The sequence below is a fragment of the Saimiri boliviensis genome, chromosome 12, assembly GCF_048565385.1.
Source record: "Saimiri boliviensis isolate mSaiBol1 chromosome 12, mSaiBol1.pri, whole genome shotgun sequence".
NCBI lineage: Eukaryota > Metazoa > Chordata > Mammalia > Primates > Cebidae > Saimiri > Saimiri boliviensis.
The window spans coordinates 114,105,337-114,117,696 of NC_133460.1; the positions used below are offsets into that span (position 1 = coordinate 114,105,337).

Here is a 12,360-nt window from a genome sequence, read left to right on the forward strand (position 1 = left end):
TGTTTGTTTATCAAGGATCTCACTGGGCTTTTAGAGAAGTTCTCTTACAGAAATGTTGGACTTTGGTGTGTAAGGTGACTTAATGGGATTTTTATTGCAGTAAATGTGAATTAATATAGAACTTTAAAAAGGAATTTGTTCTGTCAGCAATCAGCGATTTGTAAATCTTCCTTTGGTAATTTTTTTTTTGCCATGTAACATCTTGAGAATTTCTAAAAGTGTTTAATAGTAATAAATGCCTCCTTTGTCTGTCCTTAATTAATAATTTCTATAAACCACATTCCATTCCCCATATGTCAGGCTGATCTTTGAGTGCTGTGTTCTGTCCTGTGGTTTGCACCATTTCCTGCCTTCTTCATGAGAAAGTGATGCTCCTCATCCCTTTGTTGACTCTGGTTGTCTTCATGTGTGGTTCTTGGCTGTAGCCTGGTGATGCCCTTGGCCCATGGAGGCTGTGTGGTCTCCAAGGACAGCTGCGCTTTTTCTATGCTTGTGTTTGCTGTTCAGCTGATTTTCCTTCTCTGCTGAGTACACTTGCTGCTGCTTATGGCCTTGTCTCCGTCAGACCTCCGTTTTCCTAATTGCTGCTTCTAAATCTCCTGTGTTTTCAGACACCAAAAGGTAACTGGCTAGAATTATGTAGAAAGTAAAATTCAGCATATTTTGAGTAATAATTTGAAGGGCTCTGAGTGAGCAGCAGAGTGCAGGAGGTGGAGTTTGTGGACTGTGACATGTATTTTGGCAGTACATTGTGACCTGTGGTTCCCTGTGTCCAGGTGGCTGGGTTAGTTGGGTTGTCAGGGTCACTGTTGTATTCCTGTATCTGTTTATGTTTTTCCGAACTTGAGCTAATCTTACTCGGTTGGCAATGTAAGTGATAGAGCTTTGTGCGTGATTTATGCATTTCATTTGGGATGAGCTTATAAGGAGATTTTTAAGCCATGAGTCGGGAGAACATGGTGGCATGACCCCATGGGGCATAGGTTCTTTAGTGACCCGTTGTCCCAACACTGACTTTCTTGAGATTTGTGACTAAACTTGTGGCTGTATACAGATAATTAAAATTCCTGACAGCACGTTAGTTGATGATGTTTGAAAGACTATATGAAATATAAAACATAACGTTGAGAGCATTTGATTTTAGTAGCTAGCATTAGCTGATGTTCTGAGGTTTATTTAACGCTGTCACCTTGCAGTCTGACCCTGTGAGCTTTATATGTGTACAGTGGTATGCAGCATCATGATGGAAGATGGTGCACACAAGATCTAGTTCTGGAAGTTTTGGATAGGCTTAATATATAAGCCCCTTACTGAACAATTCCTTACTGAATTGGTTATTATTATTATTTTTTTTATTACTGTGAGTTGATGGGCTTAAATTGCAACTTGAAGGAACATTCATTGCCTTAAAAGCCATATTGTGTTTTACAGTGGCTTAGGGAGAGAATGAAATCAAGGAAAATGTCAGTGCATTTGCTTGTTTAATACCACTCAAAGCTGTGAACTGTCATCCTGCCATTCCTCAAATATGCATGTTACTCACGAAGCAGAGGAAAAGTAGTGTTGCATAATTGAGTTGAGCCATTTTATATCAATTTTCTCTCTTCAGGCTCAAAGTGCTGACAAATAAAGCTTCTGTGATGCTCTTTATGAAAGGAAACAAACAGGTAAAGAACTCAAAAATGGTTTTATTTGTAATTTCTTTCCATGTTAACGTCTGCAACAAGGGGACAGTTAAATCTCTTTTTCCTAGCTTTAGCTAATGAAGCTGTAGCGGTATCAGGAAGTTATCCAGGCCTTAATTGGTGCTTACGGAGATCAAGCAAAGTAATCTACATTTTGCTTGACTTTATCATCAACATCTCAGTGGGGTGCATTTCTTTCTACTGTCAAACTTTGTCAGCTAACGTGGTCAACACTGTTAACACTTTACTGGTTGTGTGAATTGCTATTTCATTACCTTTTGTTTGAGTGTGTGGACTGCTGGAGTGTGGAGCTGAGTCACTGGACTTCCTGAATGTCCAGTGCTTGAGTTTGCACCCCCTGATTGTCCTTGAGTGACAGTGGAGGAGCAAACCCTGGCTGTGTAGCAGGTATGCTTTGTGTGTGTGTTTGATGAATGAGTGAAATGATGAGCAATCCTCATTTGTAATGGGATGATTCTTGTAGCTTTTTGACGAAAGTGCATATGGATTGTGCATCATTTTGAATATCAAGTTTGATAGATTACTTCCACTAATAGCTTGAGCAAAACTAATTTTCTTTCAGATTGAGATCAGAGTGGTAATTTCCAGAAACCAGCCATACACATATATATCTAATTTTGTAGTTTTTGTAGCAATTGAACCTCTACTTAATTCTCAATCAGTTGTTGAAGGAGGCAAGGTTGGACAGAGTTTGGCCTGTTTTAGAGATAAAGAAACTAAAGCTCTGAAGGGTGAGGCTGCTGGAATAAGGAAAATACTTCACTTGTTAGCCGGGTTGCATTGAGCAAGTAACACATGGAGAAGCTAACTTTCCTCACTGGTAAAGGGACACTACACTTCTTCACAGGGCAGACTCTGGTTGCCGTAACTAGTGTGTAAGTTAATGTAACTAGTTATAATGAAGCTAATTAGTTAACATAACTAATATATAACTAGTTATAATGAAGCTAATTAGTTAACATAACTAATTCGTGAATGTAATTAAGTAAAGAAAGTAACTAACAAAGAAAATGTTAATATACATTTCAGCATATTTGGGATCATTAGGTTAAGGCCTAGATTATTTGATTTTAGTTCAGTGTATTGAAACAGTAGAGCACATTAATAATTCCTAGTAATGATAAAGTGACATTTTTTTCTTATTCTTGGTGATTGTTTAAGCGGATATTTATTCTCAAAACTTTTTTTTTTTTTTTCTGTAAGCCTAGAAAGTATTAATACATTTTGGAAACAGTATTATTAGGGCTATTAAACTGTTTACATGGTACCATATCTTTTCTACAGGAGTGCTGGAATTTGGAGTCCTGTGGCATAAAAAAAGCTTAAGATTTTCATAACCTCAAAAAAGTGTTAGTATTCTGTAATGTAAAAATAAAATGAGGCTGGGCATGGTGGCTTACCACTATAATCCCAGCACTTTGGGAGGCTGAGGCGGGCGTATCACCAGGTCAAGAGATGGAGACCATCCTGGCTGACATGGTGAAACCCCGTCTCTCCTAAAAATACAAAAAATTAGCAGGGTATGGTGGCTCGCGCCTATAGTCCCAGCTACTCCAGAGGCAGAGGCAGGAGAATTGCTTGAACCTGGGAGATGGAGGTTGCAGTGAGCTGAGATTGTGCTGCTGCACTCCAGCCTGGGTGACAGAGCGAGATTCTGTCTCAAAGAAAAAAAAAAAAAAAGGCAAAAGAAAAGAAACATGGGAGTCAGGGTCCAGTTGGAAATGGGAAAATGATTGTCATAATCATTGCAAAACGGCTAAGTGAGTTAAGATCATTTTGTGTGAGTGAAGTAAAGAATGAACTGACATTTCTGTAGAAAATCTAGCTTTCACTTAGAGGAACTTTTTGACCACAGAGATGATAAACTGTTGGAACACATGTCATCTTAAGTGGTTACAAACCGAAGTCTGTGAGTCACGTGTGCCTGGGTTGATGTGTAGCTGGGTTTGTACTTGAAGAGGGGATGAGAAACAGCCCTGGCAACTAAGTAAAAGTAGTGGCAGCTACTCGGACAAGTGCTGTGCTGGTCTGCAGAGCATTAGGTATAGCCATGCTGCTTGGGTCATATAAAAAATGTAATCTTTGCAAATTTTTCTTTTTATCTAGGAAGCAAAATGTGGATTCAGCAAACAAATTCTGGAAATACTAAATAGTACTGGGTATGTAAATGTTGTTTTCAAATGATGTATTTAAAAAAATCTAACCTGGCCTGGTGTAGCGGCTCACGCCTATAATCCTAGGACTTTGGGAGGCCAAGGCAGGAGGATTATAGTCCAGCTGTTCAAGACCAGTCTGGACAACATAGTGAGACCCCCATCTCTAAAAAAAATTAAAAAAATTAGCCAGGCATGGTGGCATACATCTGTGGTCCCAGCTACTTGAGAGACTGAGGTGGGAGGATCACTGGAGTCTTGGAGGATGAGGCTGCAGTGAGCCGTGGTTGCACCACTGGACTCAGCCTGGGTGACAGAGCAAGACCCTGTCTCAAAAAAACCAAATATTCTAACTTTTCAGTTCTGCCATTGATGGTTTTCAGTTGTAATATCTGTATCTATCCATAAATATTTGTATCTTTCGTTATATTTTGCTGTATTGTTTTGTGAATGTCTTAACTTAGACCAAAATGGTATTTTCTGGCCAGTGTCATAGTATTAGTAACATAAAGGAGGTCCTTAGGCAACCTTTGGAATAACTATTTTGTCTACTTTCCCAGAGGAAAGTGAATAACTGAGTTCTCACTATGCATGAAGCTATTTCAGGGATAATATAGGTAGTTTTAAATTTTTCTCAACTATCATAGTTGCTAAACAATACGGAACACTGAAGGGACGCACGTTAAGGTCGGTTACCTGGATCTGCAAAGTAGCGCAGGTTAAATTGCAGTTGCTGTTAGTTTCGATGTGCTCAGTGGTGAAACTGTCAGGTAAGAACATTGCCATTAGGCCAGGTGCGGTGGCTCACGCCTGTAATCCTAGCACTTTGGGAGGCTGAGGCGGGCAGATCATGAGGTCAAGAGATCGAGACCGTGTTGAAACCCCATCTCTACTAAAAAATACGAAAATTAGCTGGGCGTGATGGCGCACGCTTGTAGTCCCAGGTACTCGGGAGGCTGAGGCAGAAGAATCGTTTGAACCCAAGAGGAGGAGGTTTCAGTGAGCTGAGATCCCGCCACTGCACTCCAGCCTGGTGCCTGGTGACACAGCGAGACTCTGTCTCAAAAAAAAAAAAAAAAAAAAAAAAAAAAAAAGAACATTGCCATTGATTTTTGTGGTTAAAAACAAAACTCTTTGGAGATATTTAGCACAGGGTTTGTCAGATACTTTTGTTTGTTTCTCATTATTTCATGATTGCATCTTTTAAAAATCATGTATTGTAACTGTAGCTAAAAGCTACCATTAGATCGGGCAGATGACTTGAGGTCAGGAGTTTGATCTACCAGCCTGGCCAACATGGTAAAACCCCATCTCTACTAAAAATAAAAAATTAGCCGGGTGTGGTGGTGCACGCTTGTAATCTCAGCTACTTGGGAGGCTGAGGCGGGAGAATCACTTGAGTTTGGGAGGCAGAGGTTTCAGTGAGCCGAGACTGTGGTACTGTACTCCAACCGAGTGACAGAACGAGATTCTGTCTAAAAAAAATAAAAAGTTGTCGTTGATTTCTTCAGATTATTGTGACATTTTATAGAGGCAAGTACAGTCAGTTTATTGTAACTTCAAGCCTGCTCTTTTCTTCATCCCTGGCCTGGGCCATACAGTAGGGGCTGGCTTGCTTTTTGTCATTTTTGATTTCCCCCTTTCTTTGTCGACCCTCTGCTACGGTCCACAGTGAGATACACAGTTCATCCTCCAGAGCAGCACCAGCTTCCTCAGGGCACAACTATCTTCTGAGCCAACACAGTGGGCCTGACCCAGCCCGTGTCTTTGGTGGAACATCTTGGTAACTTGGCTTTCTTGCCTTTATCTGTCTAATCTTCATTGTATTGAAAGCACCCTGTTGTCCCAGAGCAGGAAGCTGCCTTGGGAGAGAATGACCTCCCAGCTCTGGACTTGCTAAGCATGATTGGCTCTAGGATGAGTGAGACCGTCCAGGACCTCAGCTTCTTTTAATTTGAACAGACCATGCTCTTGCTGGGGATCATAAGTATGTGGAGAAAGCTCTCTTTTACTTTTTCTCATTTCTTACCTTTAGTAGCCAAAATTCACATGCATGAGGGGCTGAGAACCAAGTATATATTGAGATTTGAAAGGGACCCTTTACGAGTAACTTTTAGGAAGTGTATTGGCTGTTAGGACTCCACGTACATAGACTTGGGCTCAGCGCTTCCTGGGCCTTTATGAATAGTTCTATAACTCATTGTTTTTATCACAGTGTGAGGAGAGTTGCCACCTTTAGTTAGTTCAACTTGAGCGAAGAGTTACATTGGTTTTTTTTTTTTTTTAAATACATTGGGTCTTTTTTTGCTCTTTTTTTAGAATTCCTGTTATTTTTTGGTAATTGCTTCTGATTTATCTGTTCATTTAAGTTTTTTGACTGTTCCCCACACCCATAGACAGTTTCCTTGGGAACTTGTTTACTAAATAAACAAGATTTCCCTATGATGGTTTTAGTTTTATGGAAAGTCTGGTTTTTTACCTGTAGCATTTTCTTTCGCCACCTTTGGGAATTGCACCTGTGCCGTCAGTCACCCTGCAAGGATTTAGGCATACATGCTTGCTAATCCCTGACTAGCTAACAGTGAAATCACTCTGAGTAGATACAATTGGATATTCATGCAGTGATTTTTCATTCTTTGTACAAGTAACGTTCATTGTACAGCTTAAAGCCACAAAGCTTTCATTGGTCTTTTGTACATTAAAAACAGCACCCTCTCTGACATGAGTTGATTTAAGTGTGGAGAGCATGTCTTGCTAAGGTGGAGGGAGCTGGCAGTGTGGGTGTCGTCTGGCTGCCGAGCCCCTACAGCCTCCATCCACAGGCACTACATCCTGCTCCCCGAGCAGCTTCCAGGAGGTTAAGAAGCAGCAGCCTGGGGTGGGCAGGTACGAGAAGTGGGTGAGAGTGTTCAGTTAATGAAGGCTGTGCAGTGGGTGTGTCAGTCTGACCCAGGGGTTGGCAGGTTGCAGTTGGCTGCCCATTTTTGTAAATAAAGTTATATTGGCACACAGCCACATCCCTTCATTTAAACGTTGTCGGTGGCTGCTTTTGTGCTGTCCAGCAGAACTGAGCCTTTGCAGCAGAGACTCTCTGGCCTGTAAAGCCTGAAATGTTTACTGTCACACTCTTCAAGAAAAAGTTTGCTCACTCCTGGTCTAACCCAGTATTGTCTGGAGAAAAGTCCAGATAAAGTCATATGTTGGAATGACTAATTCTGTGTAGTACTTGGCAGATTAAGAAGTAAAATCATTTCCATTGGTCTATAGTACATTTTGTTGTCGATGAAGTAGTTTTCTTGATTGTTTAAAAAATATCAAATGCATAAAGGTTTTACAATTTTTATTCAACTGTATTTCCTGTTAAAATGTCTTCTCTTTTTTGCAGTGTTGAATATGAAACATTCGATATATTGGAGGATGAAGAAGTAAGTTTTGTATTTGATGTTTCACCCTTGCCTTAGCTTGAATCATAAGGGTCCGATGGGATGGTTTCAGGATTCCTGTTGTTTCTTTAGGTTCGGCAGGGATTAAAAGCTTACTCAAATTGGCCAACATACCCTCAGCTGTATGTGAAAGGGGAGCTGGTGGGAGGATTGGATATCGTGAAGGTAAGGCTAGCTCTTTTGCTTTTCCACAGAACAGAAAAGATTTTGGTATGTGTAAAAGTTATTTCCTGAATGGAAACGTGAGAGTTATTTTTGACTCCTCTGTCCAGCCTGACTCTCAGGCATTTCTGGACCAGTATCACCATTTCTGTGTGCATCAGTATCCTGCTGTTCTCACTGTCCCCACGTGGCAGCCTGTTCTTACTTCCACACCTGAACTAGCCACTGCATCTCCTTTCCATGGGGGCTCTTCCCTGTCACCCTGTTAGATCCGGCTTCAGCTCCCGGCCAACAAATTATTTTTTTCTTGCCTTATTCACCTGCCCTTGGGTGTGTGGAGGGACAGTAGTGTGAGGCCTGTGACCCAGTGCTGCCCCTCCATGCCACAGAGACTGAAGATCACTGCCCCTGGAAGTGTAGTCCCTTTTTGGTTTTCAGATGTTTGGAAATCTGTTATCTGTTAGATTGTAAGCGTTTTAGAGAAGACACCATTTCTTAAATACCTCGAGTTCTTCCTGATGCTTTGTGTATTTTAGGAGTTCAGTAAATGGTTGTTAGATGGATAAGTGACTTTAATTTACTGCTTGCTTTAAAGCAAGTAAACTTTGATTGAGTTTTAAATGGGATGTGACTTAGCTTATATTTAATGTCTAGAATTTAGGGCAGGCTCACCGACTAGCAACTGTGTACTCCATAGCTCTCTTGATTAGCCCAAAACAATAAACAGAAACTGTAGCTTTAATATCTACCCACAAACCCTTCACTGCACCCCAGGCCCACTGTGGACATGGTGGTGTCAAGGAGGAGGGTGGTAGCCAAATGGGTATAGAGAGGAGCTCGATGAATGCTGGGCAGGAATGTCAGGTTCTGCTTGGGAACATGAACAAAACTGCCCCAAAAAATGGGCTGCTGACTGCCCTCAGGCCTTCCTCTTGCCTTGATCCATTAGAGAATTTTCTCTGAGGTCAGATCTTTGACTTTTTATGTGGAAAACAAATGGAAAGTGGTACTGCTTCTAATTATGTTGTAAAATAAGTTTTTTGTTTTTGGAGACAGAGTTTCACTCTTGTCACCCAGCTGGAGTGCAGTGGCATGATCTCGGCTCACTGCAACCTCTGCCTCCCAGGTTCAAGTGTTTTTCCTGACTCGGCTTTCTGAGTAGGTGGGATTACAGGCTCCCGCCACTTTGCCTGGCTAATTTTTCTATTTTTAGTAGAAATGGGGTTTCACCATATTGGCCATGGTGAAGCTGCTGACCTCAGGTGATCTACCCACCTCAGCTTCCCGAAGTGCTGGGATTACAGGCGTGAGCCACCATGCCCGGCCAGAGTAAAAGTTTTTAACACATGCTTTTGTAAAGTGAAGGCACTAGCCTACCATCGAAATCACATCAGCACTTTTTTGGACCAGTTGTTTTGTAGAAACAAAGCTTGAGCTCCATTGATTGCAGAGGCTGTTTTTGTTCTGTGGTTGCCTCTGTGCAGGTCTTGTTTCCTGTGGAGTCTCAGGCTTGATATCACACTTGTTAAACCAGCCAGTGAGACATATTTCCCGGGGAGCGGCCTCAGTCCTGGAGGAAAAAATGTTTAATACTATAGCTCTTGAATAGCCTTCAGGGCAGTTAAAACAGATCTGCATTTGTCCCCCTCCCTCTCTCTCGCTCTCTGTCTCTCTCTCTCTCTCTCTATAATTTTATTTTTGTGAGACACAAACAGTACTCAAACCCCAAATACTGTTGAGCCTGTTCTTGTCTGAATGTTTTATAGCCTGTACCTTAGCCATTGGTAACTCTTGGGAAGATACAATCAATAAATCTCATTTAATTCTAAAGCTAAGCTGCGTGGGTAACTTCTTTTTAGTTATATAACAGAGTGTTATATGATTTTGTTATGTTTACCTGCTAAGAACATACACATTTGAAATGTGTGATATTGTTAACATTTTTCCTTGAGAAGATATATGGACTGGCTCTTAGATGCCATTTTGATCTGTTTCTTGCAGAATGCAGTAATTCATGGTTAGTTCAGTTAAAAGATGTTTGAAACGGTCTAATCTGCGTGGCCTCTTTGGAGAAATGAGCATTTGTTTTGTTGAATGAGTGAATAACTAATGACTTAGTTACTTGGTCAATCTACTGTCCTGAGAAAATTGTGAGTTATTCTTGCCTCTGAAGGTTAAACAGTTCACTACTGCTGTTACAGAATGTTTGGACTTAAGACACTTTGTTGAGAGAGAGTTAGAAGATTTGGTTAGGTCTAGCTGTTCCACCTGCTGGCTCACATTAACAGCACTGAGGATGGTGAGGATTGCCTTTTTGAAGCACCCTCAATGGGCCAGGAACACTGCTTTGGTGCTTTTAAGAGGCTGCTTCATGTACAAGCAGCCTCAGAGAGCAGAATTCTTCTTCTCAGTCAGTAGATGAGGAAACAGAGACATGGAGAGGTCAGATGAGTTGTCCACCATCCCATAACCAGTAAGCCATTGAGTCCAGAGTCTTCCTGAGGGCCACCCGCCCTTTCCCACTGAGCTGCATGGTCCTCTGCCTTCTTGAATATGTCCTCTTAAAAGTCCTGCTGGGTCCCTTGGAGCGGCAGGGTGTGTGCTCGTTAAATAGGTAGAAGATCCCTAGACATTACCGAAAGTGGTCTGGGTTTGGTGTGACAGCATCATTCCTATTGGATTTTAATCCAGAGAGGAGGTCATGTGGATTTTAACGGTTTTATTGATAGATGTTTATGCAGCTCAGTGATAACCTGAAGTGTTATATCATATTAAATGTTTGTTTTAAACCAGAAAATCTTATTTATCACTTGTCACCTTTCAAACTTGGTGTCTATACTCCAGATTTTAAATCTGGAAAATAGGCACAAGGAGCGTGGACCCTGCGTAGAGCCTGTGCTGTAGTTCCAGTCAAGCTAGCGGTAGCTCTTTTGATACCCTGTCTGTTCTGAATTGTTAGGTCTTTTTAATGGTTTCTGCCTTTCCATGTTACCGGTACTATAGCTTTTCCTGAGACAGAAAAGTATTCCCAGGTTGGGTTTCAATAGCCAAGGCTGTTTCCTCTCTTTGTGGCAGAGTGGGAGGGGAACAAGCATCATATTTGAGTAGGCTTTTAACGTCACATTACTTTTTTTTTTTTTTTGAGACAGAGTCTTACTCTGTCACCCAGGCTGGAGTGCAGTGATGCAATCTTGGCTCACTGAAACCTCCACCTCCTGGGTTCAAGCGATCCTGAGTCTCCCAAGTAACCGGAAGTACAGGTACATGCCACCATGCCTGCCTGGCTAGTTTTTGTATTTTTAGTAGAGACGGGGTTTCGTCACGTTGACCAGGCTGGTCTCAACTCCTCACTTTAAGTGATCTGCCGCCTTGGCCTCTTAAAGTGCTGGGATTATAGGCGTGAGGCACTGCACCTAGCCACATTGCTTCATTCTTCAGCCTTGAAAGTCATTTGATTTATTTTCCTTATTTATTGCTATAGTTTAAATATGGGGCTCATTAGCTCCATTTGCTGCATTTCTTAATACTAAACAATCTGTTGGTTTTAGGATATATTAACTTACTTACTTTAATTTAATTTATGAGATGGAGTCTCACAGTAGCCCAGGCTGGAGTGCCAATGGCCTGATCTCAGCTCACTGCAACCTCCGCCTCCCGGGTTCAAGAGATTGTCCCTGCCTTAGCCTCTCGAGTAGCTGGGATTACAGGCGCCCATCACCATGCCTGACTAATTTTGATACTTTTAGTAGAGACAGGGTTTCACCATGTTGGCCTGGCTGCTCTCGAACTCCTGACCTCAGGTGATCTTCCCGCCTTGGCCTCCCAAAATGCTGGGATTACAGGTGTGAGCCACTTCACCCGGCCAAGAATACCTTGTTAATTTTTATGGCATTATTTAGTTGGAGAATGTTAAAAGACTGGAGTTTTAATCCAATAGGTGTTTCTTTTGGTTCTCAGATTTACATACAAGCTGTGATTTTTAGATGTTTTCATCTTTTCATATATGCATATACATATTATTATTGTTTTTTATTTTTAGGAACTGAAAGAAAATGGTGAATTGCTGCCTATACTGAGAGGAGAAAATTAATCTTAAACTTGGTGCCCAACTATTGCAAGACATATTTAATGACATTGGGAGCAGTTCATCATTCAGTCCTCAGAGATGGACTAGGAATAGAAAAATTCTGCTGACTCAGTTACATGTTTTGTGTATTTCATAATGTCGTGCTAAATAAATGTATGTTACATTTTTTCCCACCAAAAATAGAATGCAATAAACATCTTCAAATTATTAACAATAATTGTATGAAAAAAGTGTGTCTTTACAGCAATATTTAACATACAGCTACTATAGTTAACCCACCTTAAATCTCTTTCTTAGTACGCGAGTGCCTTCTAGCAGTTAAGAAAGGCAGTCTTCAGAAAATGGAGAACGGTGGCGGGCTGCAGCACGCAGCAGTGTTGGGAACAACTCCTGCGCAAACACAATGGCTCCCCTCGCTGGTGAAGGATCTCTTTACAGCTTTGGAAAAAAACAACTGAAATTTTTTTACGATGTCATTGCTGAGCTCGGCACTGGTTAAATTGCAGAGGCAGCGTAGGATATTTGCAGGTTCAGAGACTCATTTCACAAGGCACTAGTAGTGAATTACCAAGAAACATTTAAGAGGAAAGTGATTTCTCATTGAATATGGTACAGCAAGCACTTTTTTCATAAGGCCCAGAAGAATGGGTAGTCATGACAAAAAGAACAGAAAAGTGCTGTCGTTTGTGGTAAGCCTGTCTGTCTGTCTGTCTGTCTGTCTGTCTGTCTATATATATATATTTTGAGACGGGATCTGGCTCTGTCTTCCAGGCTGGAGGGCAGTAGCACGATCATGGCTTACTGCAGCC

General features: G+C 41.4%; 1 protein-coding gene across 3 annotated transcripts in view; it reads left to right on the top strand.

Annotated features, from left to right (window-relative positions):
* Positions 1-11,768, top strand: part of GLRX3 (glutaredoxin 3) — a 42,345-nt gene extending 30,577 nt beyond the window's left edge. For all 3 annotated transcript variants that reach the window (XM_039465157.2, XM_039465158.2, XM_074383101.1), the window contains 5 exons: positions 1,610-1,667; positions 3,813-3,865; positions 7,245-7,284; positions 7,375-7,467; positions 11,504-11,768. In XM_039465157.2, the coding sequence (XP_039321091.1) occupies positions 1,610-1,667; positions 3,813-3,865; positions 7,245-7,284; positions 7,375-7,467; positions 11,504-11,554 (295 nt within the window). In that variant the 3' untranslated portion in view covers positions 11,555-11,768. The remainder of the gene's footprint in view (positions 1-1,609; positions 1,668-3,812; positions 3,866-7,244; positions 7,285-7,374; positions 7,468-11,503) is intronic.
* Positions 11,769-12,360: the final 592 nt, after the last annotated feature.